The sequence below is a fragment of the Taudactylus pleione genome, unplaced genomic scaffold (assembly GCF_031769625.1).
Source record: "Taudactylus pleione unplaced genomic scaffold, aTauple2 ptg000100l, whole genome shotgun sequence".
NCBI classification, from domain to species: domain Eukaryota; kingdom Metazoa; phylum Chordata; class Amphibia; order Anura; family Myobatrachidae; genus Taudactylus; species Taudactylus pleione.
Window position 1 is genome coordinate 290,822 of NW_028284502.1, and position 12,507 is coordinate 303,328.

General features: G+C 48.1%; 1 protein-coding gene across 1 annotated transcript in view; it reads right to left on the bottom strand.

Annotated features, from left to right (window-relative positions):
• Positions 1-12,507, bottom strand: part of LOC148525786 (SITS-binding protein-like) — a 116,362-nt gene that overhangs the window by 33,044 nt on the left and 70,811 nt on the right. The window contains exon 4 of the mRNA XM_088470453.1: positions 4,023-4,173. Coding sequence (XP_088326579.1) covers positions 4,023-4,173 — 151 coding nt within the window. The remainder of the gene's footprint in view (positions 1-4,022; positions 4,174-12,507) is intronic.

The following is a 12,507-nucleotide window of genomic DNA, read 5'->3' on the forward strand; positions in this document are numbered from 1 at the left end:
GCTTTGCTCCTCGTAACCATGTAGACTTTGCTCAATAGTTTTTTTGGGAATCAACTAGAAAGTTAGCAGCTGGTAGTTATCTCATAAAGTCATATTTAAAATAAGATATCAAGCTCTTCTGCACCTTTGATTTATTTTTCTGTTATTGAGATCTGGGGGCCTCATGTACAACTAAAGTTGGAGGCACCATATGGAATATAAGGAGATTTAGTGGTACTAGGGTGACATATAGGGCGGAATTCAATTGTTTCCTGCCCCCCATCGCGCCCGACGGAGCTATTCAATTGTTGCTCCTGTCGTGCGCGATCAGCTGTCAGCGCTCCATTTCACCTCGCAGCCCCAGAGGGGTGAGAGCTGAAATGTGCGAAAAGTGACCTGTTTGGGCGCCCCAACATCACTTTTCGCGGTCGCGCTTAGTACTTTGGTCGGGGGTAGCTGCTTTACGCAGCTAAACCCGACCACTTTGGGCGCGATTAGCACAAAAAATGGCAGCAATTGAATAGCGGCCCGCGATCTCCTGTCACTTTAGATGGGAGATCGGGACCGCGTAAACAATTAAATTCCGCCCATACTGTGATTATGGGCACTGTGTGGCACATAATGTGATTTTGGGGCATAATGCGGCATATAAATGTGATTTCAGAGCACAGTGTGACATATTCTGTAATTTGGGGACACTCTGTGGCATATATTTTGATTTGGGGGCACAGGCCCTGATTCAGAGCCGGACGGTCTGACAGAGCGCTCGCTCTGAATCAGGGCCGGTGTTTTTTTTTTTTAGAACTGCCTCCTGGCCACTCGCATAGCTGTGGGTGACCACCCACAGCTACAGCGAGCGGCCAGGAAGATGGTTGCGATGGTCAAGACCATCGCAACCATCGGGCTTGCGACGAGACCCTTGTGGTAGGGTCTCGTTGCCGCAAGCCCCAGAGAGATTTCGGCTCTGACAGAGCCGAAATCTCTCCCACTGACATCATTCGTGATGTCAGTGGGGCCGGCCCCAAACGGAGGCGTTCACATGGGAACGCCTCCGTTTGGGCAGCCACTCCCCTGGCCCGCCCGCCAAAGGGGGCGTGCTGTCACTCAACATCGACAGCACGCTCCCTTTGGTACGAGACCCGGAACGACGGATTGCCCGTCGCTATCCGGGTCTCACGCATACGCACATCGGAGCGGGCTCCGTCGTGTGCATGCACACTGGCCCACCATCGACACGGTTGCGAGCGTACAGCACTTGCGACCGGGTCAGAATCAGGCCCACAGTGCGGGATGGGGGCCCCAAAAAGTGTACTGGGCACCAAGATTTCTTTTGCCAGCCCCAGAGGCGTCACTAGGGTTGGTGTCACCTGGTGCTGTAATGCATGGTGACACCCCCCCCCTCTCCACCCAAAAAAAAATTGAGACCAAGATGCGCAGCGCCGCAAACTTTTCCCCCTTACCTGTCCAGCATTCACACTGTGCTCCTCCCAGGATGCCGGGCGCACCCGGCGGGCGTAATGATGCCACGCCCGGTATTCTGGGTAGCAGTGCTTAAAGTGGTCCTAGAGATGTGGTGGAACGACCGCCCCATCCTCAGCAATTTATCAATAAAAGGACAGCATGCACCTAAGGCACATGGTGTAAAAAAGGGGCGTGATCTCGAAAGAAAATACTATCCCCAATTCAAATTACAACGCACAGTAGCACAATCTTATTCACATTACACCGCACATAGTGCCCCTTATTGCACCATAAATTAGTGTCCCTTATTTATGTTACGACACACAGTAGTGCCCCTTTTACACAATGCCCACAGTAGTGTCCTTTTTACATAATGCCCACATTAGTGACCCTTATACACAATGCCCATAGTAGTAGTGCCTCTTATGCAATGCCCCCGGTAGCTCTGCCCATTTAAGCAGTTCCCCCTTAAGTAGTGCCGCTTTATGCAATGTACCCTGCAGCTGTGCCCAATATGCAATGCCCCCTGTATTATAGCCCATCATGCAATGCCTCCTGTATTAGACCCCCATATACTGTGCCCCCAGTAGTGCCCTTACACAGTGCCCCAGTAGCGCCCCTTATGCAATGCCCCTTATATAGTACCCCCAGTAGCACCCCTTATACAATACCCCCAGGAGCTCCCCTTATGCAATGTCCCCAGACAGTAATGCCCCTTATGCTGTGCCCCCAGTAGTACCCTTATACTGTGCCCCCTATACACTATCCCCAGTAGTGCCAATATGCAGTGGCCCCAGTAACGCTGCTTATGCTGTGCCCCCACCCCTGTGCAGTACTACTTACCTTCCTTTACGAAGTCCAGGCTGGCTTGTCCGGGCGGCGAGCACACACCTCCACACGGCGTGCCGCGTGCCTGATGACGTCACCGCGGCAAGCGTCCAGAGCCACACACAGGCAAAGAGAGATGCTCTGTGCCTGTGTGTGGCTCTGAACGCCGGCCGCGCCGCAGTGAGAGACTTAACTGACCCGCAGCGGCGGCTGCAGGGCCAGTCCATTTGGGGTCGGCAGGCGGTGTACGGGCAGCGGACGGGTCTGTGGATGGGGTGCAGCCCGCATGTGTGTGTGTTGCTCTTTTTGGTGTCACCCTCTTGAAAGGTGACACCCAATGTGGGCCGCACCCCCCTAGTGACGCCACTGGCCAGCCCTAATGGGGACAACTCTACAAAGCTTTTTGTCAAGCTCCGAAAGTTTTGTTTTCGGAGCTTGACTTTATTAGCTAGCGCTATCTTCAGATAGTGGGCCTGATTCATTACAGATCGCAACTGCGAATGCAATAGCGATTAAGCACGCAGTTCAACTGCGATAGTATGAAAATTCTTTGCGATTGCAATGCCGCAGCAGCATAACATAAGGATGCCCGCTGTACCTTACACACATCCGTAATGTTTTAGCAAGACTGTGAAAACATCGGTACAATCGAGAACCATCGCAGCCTCACGCACACTTGCACAAGCTCTGACCTTACTCAGAAACTGCTAACTTCCTTGCACGCTGAGTCCGTAGGCTGCGTATGGCATCGCAGTGGATAATTTATGCAAGCCCATGCAACGGCGCTCAAACACACTGGCACGCTTGCGTTTCCCCCGACCACCCACCCGTCACCACTCACAAACGGCACTTCCTGACAATCACTCTGCGATGGGTCTGCGTAGCTGCTGCGATCGCAGTGGCCGATTCATGCAGGCGCACTGCGATGCATGCAACAATTGGCCGATTGCGTTCATATTATCAGTTGCGTTCCTTGCTGAATCAGGCCCAGTGCTTCCTGGTTCTGCTTATGCTGAGAATGTCTGAATATACAAACAGTGATAGCTGGTATACTGTGAATATATAGCAGGATCTTAGTGGAGCATGTCTGTGTCCTACGGTGTCACTGTAACATAGTGACAGAATGGCATTGAGCACGCGCAGAAGACCAAACTGCTGCTATCTTGGTAAGGTACTGATGCTTCCCTGAAGTAGCACCAAGGAGACTGTGCAGTAGTGCACTCCATATTTCAGCATGTCTGGCTGGAGAGGAATCTTCTAATCTCTTGACAGGCTGGCTGCTCGTCCCCTCCTTTTGCCATATGAACACAGATGCACAGCTAAAATCCCCATAAGCATAAATCTTTTACAGACAGCATCTTATCTTATGCACTATCTCTGCTAGATTTTCTTGATAAATATCCCCAAATGAGCATCTATTATCACTAAAAATAGCAGTAATAAGAGATTTTGTTTATTGGGAGAAAATTGGCAGAAATGAATAAATATGACCCTATGGCCCACTCACCAATGCCCGCCTAATAACCACTACATATATAATGCAAAGACAAACACGATTTGTTTCTGTGAAGATGCAATTTTCCAGCAACATCTGCTAGTAAGGCCCCATGACATGAGCTCAAAGGCACCTTGTGCAGACAGAAACTGACAGTTGCATGGATTGTACTGTACATATACACCAAGACAATAGTAGCAGATTTTCTTTTTACTATGTGTACATTCAGTCAGCAGATTATATAAATTTGAAACTTAACCTTGCTAGAAAGTAGCATTGTGGAATGTTCATTGATAGATATTAGGCATTCTCCCAGGCCATGCCTCTTTAATTTATTATGGAAGGATCTTACTTCTCTTTCAAGTTTTGCTGCAGAATCGGATACCCCATAATGTTTCCAGATTGGCCTCCTGAATGGAAAACATAGTGACAATTAACAATTTCCACTATGGAAAGAGACAGGACACTTACATTTTATAGTATGATGCTGATAATATCTATTGTGTGTTTGTGTTGTTTTATGATATTCGCCTGATCTTGTGCTTCTTATTATTGAGTTACCAAAAATATATAATAATAATCTATTTTAAAAAGATATGCAAAACTATGGGGGGAATTCAATTAGACACGTCAATGTAAGGGTGTGAAAAAGGGTGATAGCTTTGGGCTGTAACGCCCGGGGCTATTCAGTTAGAGACCCTTTTTAACGGCCGTTAAATTAACACATAGAAACACATAGAAATGCATAGAATGTGTGAAAAGTCTTTTTACCCGTTAAAAGCCTATTTATAGAGGGTGTCTTTTCAGGTATGATCCTGTCATAGGGCTGGTGTAAGTATCGATGGTGCGTCTACAGATGATCCAATACGGAAATGCACTGTCTCACAATGTTGCAAGTGGACATTTCAGTTTGTAGCATATCGGCCATGACATTAGCGTAAGGCGCAAATGTGACTGCGATAAAAGACGCGGCTGAGGCCGCATTTGCGTCTGCTTCAGAATCAGCCCCTATCTGCCTACCCCACAAAGCGCATATCACGGATATCTGCCCCCACATTTTGAACATTTGTGGATGCACCAGAAATTGCACATGGCGTGGTGTTACATTCACTTCAACTTTTACATTATACACCCAAAATTCTTTTCCTTTTAGCTTCATTTATTTCTTAAATTAATTATGAAATATAGGGAAAATCACATCAGTTAGGTGTGAAAAGAAATAAGCTTTACAACAAGACTACGCAGGGCCAGATGTACTAAGCTCTGGAAAGTGATAATATAGATAGTGATAAGCTACCAGCCATTCAGCTCCTAACTGTCATTTTTCAAACACAGCCTGTAACTTGACAGTTGGGAGCTGAGTGGCTGGTGGTTGATCACTCGCCACTTTATCACTTTTCAGAGCTTAGTACATTTGGCCTGCACTGCATCCGAAGGGTTGAAATGGAGGCCCAATGAAAGCGTAGGATCAGAGCCATAGAAGGCAAAAATGTGTCCTGTGCAAGCCCCTCCCCTCAATCATGTGACGTAACAAGGACCAAGGAGTATCTGAGCACCTTGAGGGCCTTATTTATCAACGAGTATTATCACTCACTCAATGCATATGATAATGATGCTCCAGCCAATCAGCTCCTCTCATCTGTTTGAAAAATGGCTGGAGCACCATTTATCATACGCAACGAGTTTTAGCACTCGTGAGTGATATAACTCGCTGATAAATAAGGCCCTCAGAGAGTCCTAAGGCTCTGCAGTGGTTCACACCCATGACCAAGGAGAAGTTGAGTATCCCGTTTGGACCGGGAGAGAAGTTGAGCACCTGGAGCATCCTATGAAAGCTGCAGGGTGCTGTTCCAGGTGCCCCCTAGGCACTCTGGGCAGTGGCACTGCTTGCCCACCCCTAATTACGACACTGCATAGATGAGTCCCACCTTCGAGTCAGTGGAATAAATCGAGCCCTTTTGCAGGGAGGAAAATGCTGTATAATCTAGAAATGAGCGGTTCGGATTCTGTGAAATCCGAACCGCTCCGAACATTGGGGATCCGAGTCCCTGTTCGGGTGTTCAGCGCCTGACTCGGATCCCCGTTCGGGGCCGAACGGCGGCCGCCTGATGTCGGATTCTCACTAGAGAATCCGACATCAGGGCTCCTATTGTGTAGGGCAGAGCGCTGTGATAGCGCTCTGCCCTACACAGATACAAACACACAGCCGCCAGCGGCAGCTGTGTGTTTGTTACAGCAGCCAATGAGAGTCACACAGACTCTCATTGGCTGCTGCACGGAGCGAGCCGGCTGGAGCTCACACATGAGCTCCGTCTTCCGGCTCCCTCCTCAGCGTGTGACAGCAGAACGGACGGCGCGGGAGCGGGGATACAGGTAAGTTTTTATTTTTTTATTTTGTATTTGTGCAAGGGCCGGGGGCGCTACTGGGGTGGGGTCTGCTACTGGGGGGGTCTGCTACTGGGGGTGCGGGAGGGGGCCATACTACTGGGGGGGCTGCACTACTGGGGGGGTCTGCTACTGGGGGAGGCTATACTACTGGGGGGCCATACTACTGAGAGGCCTGCTACTGGGGGGGGCTATACTACTGAGGGGGAGTCTGCTACTGGGGGGGCCATACTACCGAGGGGCCTGCTACTGGGGGGGCCATACTACTGGGGGGGCTTACTACTACTGGGGGGGGCCTGCTACTGGGGCAGCCTACTACGGGGGGGCCATACTACAGGGGGGGCCCATACTACAGGGGGGCTACTACTGGGGAAGCCTACTACTGGGGGGAGCTGCTACTGGGGCAGCCTACTACTGGGGGGGCCATACTACTGGGGGGGCATACTACTGGGTGGCATGCTAATGGGGGGCATACTACAGGGGGGGCCTGCTAATGGGGGGCATACTACTGGGGGGGCATACTACTGGGTGGCATGCTAATGGGGGGCATACTACTGGGGGGGCCTGCTAATGGGGGGCATTCTACTGGGGGCACTGCATAGTGGACCCTACTACTAAGGGGACTGCATAGGGGTCACCACTGCTGGGGGCATTGTGTAAGGGACACCGCTACTGTGGGCATTGTGTAAAAGGGGCACTACTGTGGGCATTGTGTAAAAGGGTCACTACTGTGGGCATTGTGTAAAAGAGGCAGTACTGTGTGTCGTAACATAAATAAGAGACACTACTTTATGGTGTAATGTGAATCAGGGGCACTATGTGTGGTGTAATGTGAATAAGATTGTGCACTGTGACTCCTAGGGCCGTAGCCCACTATGTAAACAAGTACTGTGATTCTGCTGGCCGTACCCCACTGGGTGGGTGCACTACTTTTCATTTCTGCCACTGCTGTGTGGCAATGTGTCATAGATGTGCTTTATACTGTGGTGTGTGTGTCGTTGTGCCGCTGCTTTGTCGCTTAGTAACCAGTCAGCTCACTGCATCCTTTGGCCAATAATGTTGAAAACAATATTATAAGCTGTGATATGATCTAAATTGACTGGAAATTAATGTTATTGAGGTTAATAATACTCTAGGAAGAAAAAAAAGACCACTTTATGTGATTTTAGCTTTTTTTCTCAATTTTTGTAAAAAAATTCAAATCCAAATCCAAATCCAAAGCCAGTCACCGCAGTTTGGCAAATCCAAATCCAAAGCCGGACGACGAATTAGAACCAAATCCAAATCCGGCAAAAATGGTCCGGCGCACATCCCTAGTATAATCTAGGGAGGCTGTAAATGCGGATGGGGAGTGAACACGGACCCCTCCTCTCTTAATACGTCCCTGGGCACATTGTGTGTGAGAGGCACATTGTGAAAATGAGAAAGGCACAGGGTGCATGAGAGAGACATAGGGGCAGATTTAATTAGCCGCAGAAAGACAAAAACTTAACGTTGGAGAAGTTTTTTGCACAATTCTCGTGTTTTGGTGCGATATTTTCGCGTCTTTTGTCTGCACGCTCCCGTTTTTCGCACAATATCCTATTACAAAAGATGTGAAAACTCATTCATACGAAAACTGTGTATGGTGAAACCAGCAAAAAGGACAGCAAATTTGGGGGAAATCAGTCTGTACCCCATAAAAAGCCTAACTGACATAGGAAATCAATATAGAAGTGTATTAGTGGCCCTAATAAAAGTATTTGTGGTTCTTAAATTGTGTTAAATGGTTGTTATATGCAAATTTGTATTAGTGTTGAAAAATTATAAAAAGCAATATTTTTTTGAGAAAATAATTGCTGTAGTTAAATTGGGGGTACATTAAAATGTGTGCTAGTATATTTTTGTGTCCTAAAAGTGCACTTATAAAAAAAAAAAAAAAATACACCTACTGCAGCCACCTGCAATGTTTAAATCACAATGTAGTTAATAGACCGGCAGACGCAATGGCGCCGGTCTAAATCCCAATACTACCTTTAAGATAGGAGTCAAAATACTGATGCCTATCTTAATCCCGACGTTGGAAGACCGACCCCCGCCATCCCGATTGTTGTGTGCCGGGTAAGCATAACACTTAGCCCGGGAATGAGGAGGTTAGGTTTAGGGACCCCCGGGGGGACTTAGGGTTAGGCTAGGGGAAGGGGGGGTTAGGGTCAGGCACCATCGGGGGGACGTTAGGGTTAGACACCTCCCCAGGAGGTTTAGGTCTAGGGTGCGGGGAGGGGGGGTTAGGTTTAGGCACCTCTGGGAGGAGGTTAGGGTTAGGCACTAGGGGAGGAGGTTAGGGTTAGGTACCCCAAAGGGAGTGTTAGGGGGGGAGAGGGGGGTTAGGATACTTACCACCGGGCGTCAGGATCTCCTACTGTCGGCCTTCCACTGTCAGGATTTGAACCGGTGGCCTTAGGACCTGATTCAGCAAGGATTGCAATCACAGAGCTGCACGCAGGCTGGTGTGCAATTGCAATCCTTGCAATAATGCAAAAGCAGCAGGAGGTGTATGACACCCTCTGCTGCATTTGCGATCCCAACACTGCGACGGAGGTTGCAGGCTGGGATCACCATCGCGATGAGTGATGGAGCTTACTCAGGCTGGCCAGCTTGCGAGCCCAGAAGACTGCGTCCATTCACGCAGGAATACGGGGCAGATACGACCCCATTTCCGGGAACGCCGGCTGCCCCCGCCCCCGCACCACCCCTTAAATGCCTCTGCCATAATCAGGAATCTGCGTTCAACATGCACTGCTGAATCAAGCCCTGATTCTGCTATAGCGCACACTCGCAATTGCTAATATCAGCTGTGATATGCAAATGTTTGCATTCGCATTGCGATCGCAGCCTAACATAAGCATGCCCACTTCCCCTTACTTACATTCATACACTTTGGCAACATAGCGAAATAATCTGTAACATTGAGAACCCATACGCACACTTGCACAAGCCCATACCTTACTAATAAACTGCTAACTTCCACGCACGCCTCACACTGCGTATGGCATCGTAGTGGCTAATTTACGCACGCCCCTGAAACGCCGCACAAACGCAGTGGCACATCTAAGTTTCTCCGACAACCCCTCCGTCACCTCTCACAAACGGTGCTTCCTGTCAATCACTCTGCGAGGGGTCTGCGTAGCCTCTGAGATCGCAGTCCTGATCGCAATAGCTAGTTTGCGCACGTGCACTGTGATGCATGATCAGAATGCAAGAATCGGCCAATTGCGTGTGTATGAGCAACTGCGATCCAAGCTGAATCGGGCCCCAAGTCTCCACATTTTGAATCAAAAATAGTGATTTTGCACATTTTCTCACCTGCTCTGAGATTTGCCCGTTTTTGTCTATGGAATTTTCACACATGCAAAAACTTCGGCAATAGGATTACATGATACACATTTTTGTGCGAAAAGTTCGCACCTGCGAATGATTTTCACCAAAACTTGGTTTTTCGTGGCTAATTGAATCTGCCCCATAGTATGAGAGAGATACAGGACCTCATTCAGAGGCGGTCGTTAGATGCAAGCGGTCACTCTGAATCAGGGCGGCCACTTGCAATGACTACCTCCTTGTCGATCGCTAAGCTGTGGGTTACCGCCCACAGCTTAATGACCGACCAGGTTGATGGTGATCACCATCGCGACCATCGGGGCTTACGACCAGACCCTAAGGTTGGGTCTGGGCACTCATAAGCCCCAGGTAGCTTTCTGCTCTGATGGAGCAGGAAGCTCCCCACTGACATGACACTATTACTGATGATGTCAGTGCGGCCGCCCACAAAACGGTAGGTGTTCGTAAAGGAATGCCTCCGTTTTGGAAATCACCCCCCCGGCCCGCCTACCAAACGGGGCGAGCTGTCGATCAACATCGACAGCCGCCCCTTTGGTAACGAGCTCCGGAGCGACAGAGTTTCACTGTCGCTCCGGGGCTTGCACACGCGTAGTGCGGCCGCTGCACGTGCGCAGTACTAACCATCGAGTCGTTTATGAACGCATCAGTGCTTGCGACCGACTCTGAATAAGGTCCACAGTGTGTACCTGTGTGAGAGAGACATGGGGAGATGTATCAGGCCTTAGAGAGAGAAAGTGAAGAAGTTGAACATAGCTTAGAATAAGCTTCTAATTGCCATTTCCCATACTGTGCAAGATAAATAATAATCTAGCACAGTCTAGGAAATGACAGAAGCTGATTGGCTGCTATGTTCAACTTCCCCACTTTACCTCCCTCAAAGATTTAAAACATCTCCCCCCACAGTGTGTGAGAGAGAGGCACAGTGTGTGACAGAGAGGCACAGTGTGTGTGAGATGCAAAGAGGGGTTGGATATGAATACCAACAGTGGCATCCCGACACCTATAGGTAAGACAGGTAAGTGTTTTCCTAACCCCTACTCGAACCGTAAAGCTCTCTCCCCGATGCCTAACCCTAACCCCCCCCCTAATGCCTAAACCTAACCTCTCCCTCCCCTCCCCGCACCTTAATACTAACCCTCCATCCCCGGTGTCTAACCCTAACCCCCCCTAATGCCTAAACCTAACCTCTCCCTCCCCTCCCCGCACCCTAATACTAACCCTCCATCCCTGGTGTCTAACACTAACCCTCCCCCTAGTGCCCAACCCTAACCTCCCCCTAACAACCTGATACTTACCTTCAGGATGCCAATACCGGGATCCCGACCTTTTGGGATTTCGTTGCCAGTATTCAAATTGTCTGCATCCTGCACGCCGGGATACCGACTACATCCTGCACAGAGTGTGTGTCAGTATGTGAGAGAGACATGTCTGTCAGTGAGTGAGGGCCACAGAGTATGTGTCAGTGTGTGCGAGAGACGGCACAATGTGTATCCATGTGTGTGAAAGGCACAGAGTGTGCGTCAGTGTATGTGAGAGGCACAATGTGTGTGAGTGGCACAGAGTGTATGCCAGTGACTGTGAGATGCAAAGATGTACATATTATTATTATTATTATTATTAGATGAAAGTGGGCACAGGTTATTATTATAAATGGGACACCAATTATATTAAACTAAAGGTGACACTTTATTATACTCATGCTGCCACTGATTATTATTATTAGATTATAGGGGCCACAGATAAAAAGTATTAGACTAAATTGGGCACAATTCTGTGTCTGGGAATCAGATAATGCAAAATATGCCATGTCCTTTGTGGGATGGTCACTGTCCTCCTGTTGATGACCACACCTACCCAACAGTTGGTCCTTGCCCCTTCAGCTGGCCCATGCCACTGCATTTCCCTGTTGGTCCCTTAATGCCCCAGTCCGATACTGAAGATTATATAAATATAATATGGGCTCCTGAGATATCCATTTCAATGGCCTGATTATTCTGCAATGGGACAAAGATCATAGGAGCTGCTACTGTAGACTATACACTAGGTGGACTATTCTTAAAAATAATATACCAAAGATGAAAATAATATTTAATGTAATGGACAGCCTAACATTAATGCAAAAAAGTTCTATTTGCCTTCATCATTTCTGCTGGACAGTATTGAAACGCGTTATGTTTCGAAAATGACCGAGGACTTACTACCATACCATCTGTCCGGCTAATTCAATGGCTCTAAGGAAATACCCAGGATTCCAAAAGAATTTGATAAGCCTATATTGGCTTTATTCTGTGACATATTTATCTGTAATATATATCTGGAGATTGTGGTATTATTCTTGTGATATGCTGTTATATTCTATGCAAAATGCGAGTGGAATGTTTTTTCCTATTAAACATTTTTAAAAAGATTTATACGTATTACACTAAAAGTTGTCTTTTCCTTTTTTGTAAAGTGGGCACAGGTAATTATTATTAGGCTGAATGGGGCACAGATTATTAGACTAAAGGAGCACTGATTGTATTTATTAAACTAAAGGTGACACATTATTATTATTATTATTATTATTATTATTATTATACTCATGCTGCCACTGATTAATATTATTAGATTAAAGGGGCCACAGTAATGTTTTTTTCTAGTAATTTTTTTTAAAAGGTTTATATGTATTACACCAGGGGTGGGGAACCTTTTTTCTGACGAGGGCCATTTTGATATATATAACATTATTTACCCGGGCCGGTGCAGGCCACAACCCTCCGTGTGACATCACACGGGAGGTGGCCACAATCACTGGTGATTACAGCAATCCCTGGAGCATCCTGAGGATGCTCTGGGCAGCCGTAAGGGCAGCGGTGTGACCATCTGAAGCGTCCTAAGGACGCTCCAAACGGCACTGCTGCATAGATTCTGGCTGCAGGATGCCATTCTTGGCAGCCTGCTAGCCAAGTGAGGCTAGCAGAAAAAAGCAGAGGGCCATACCA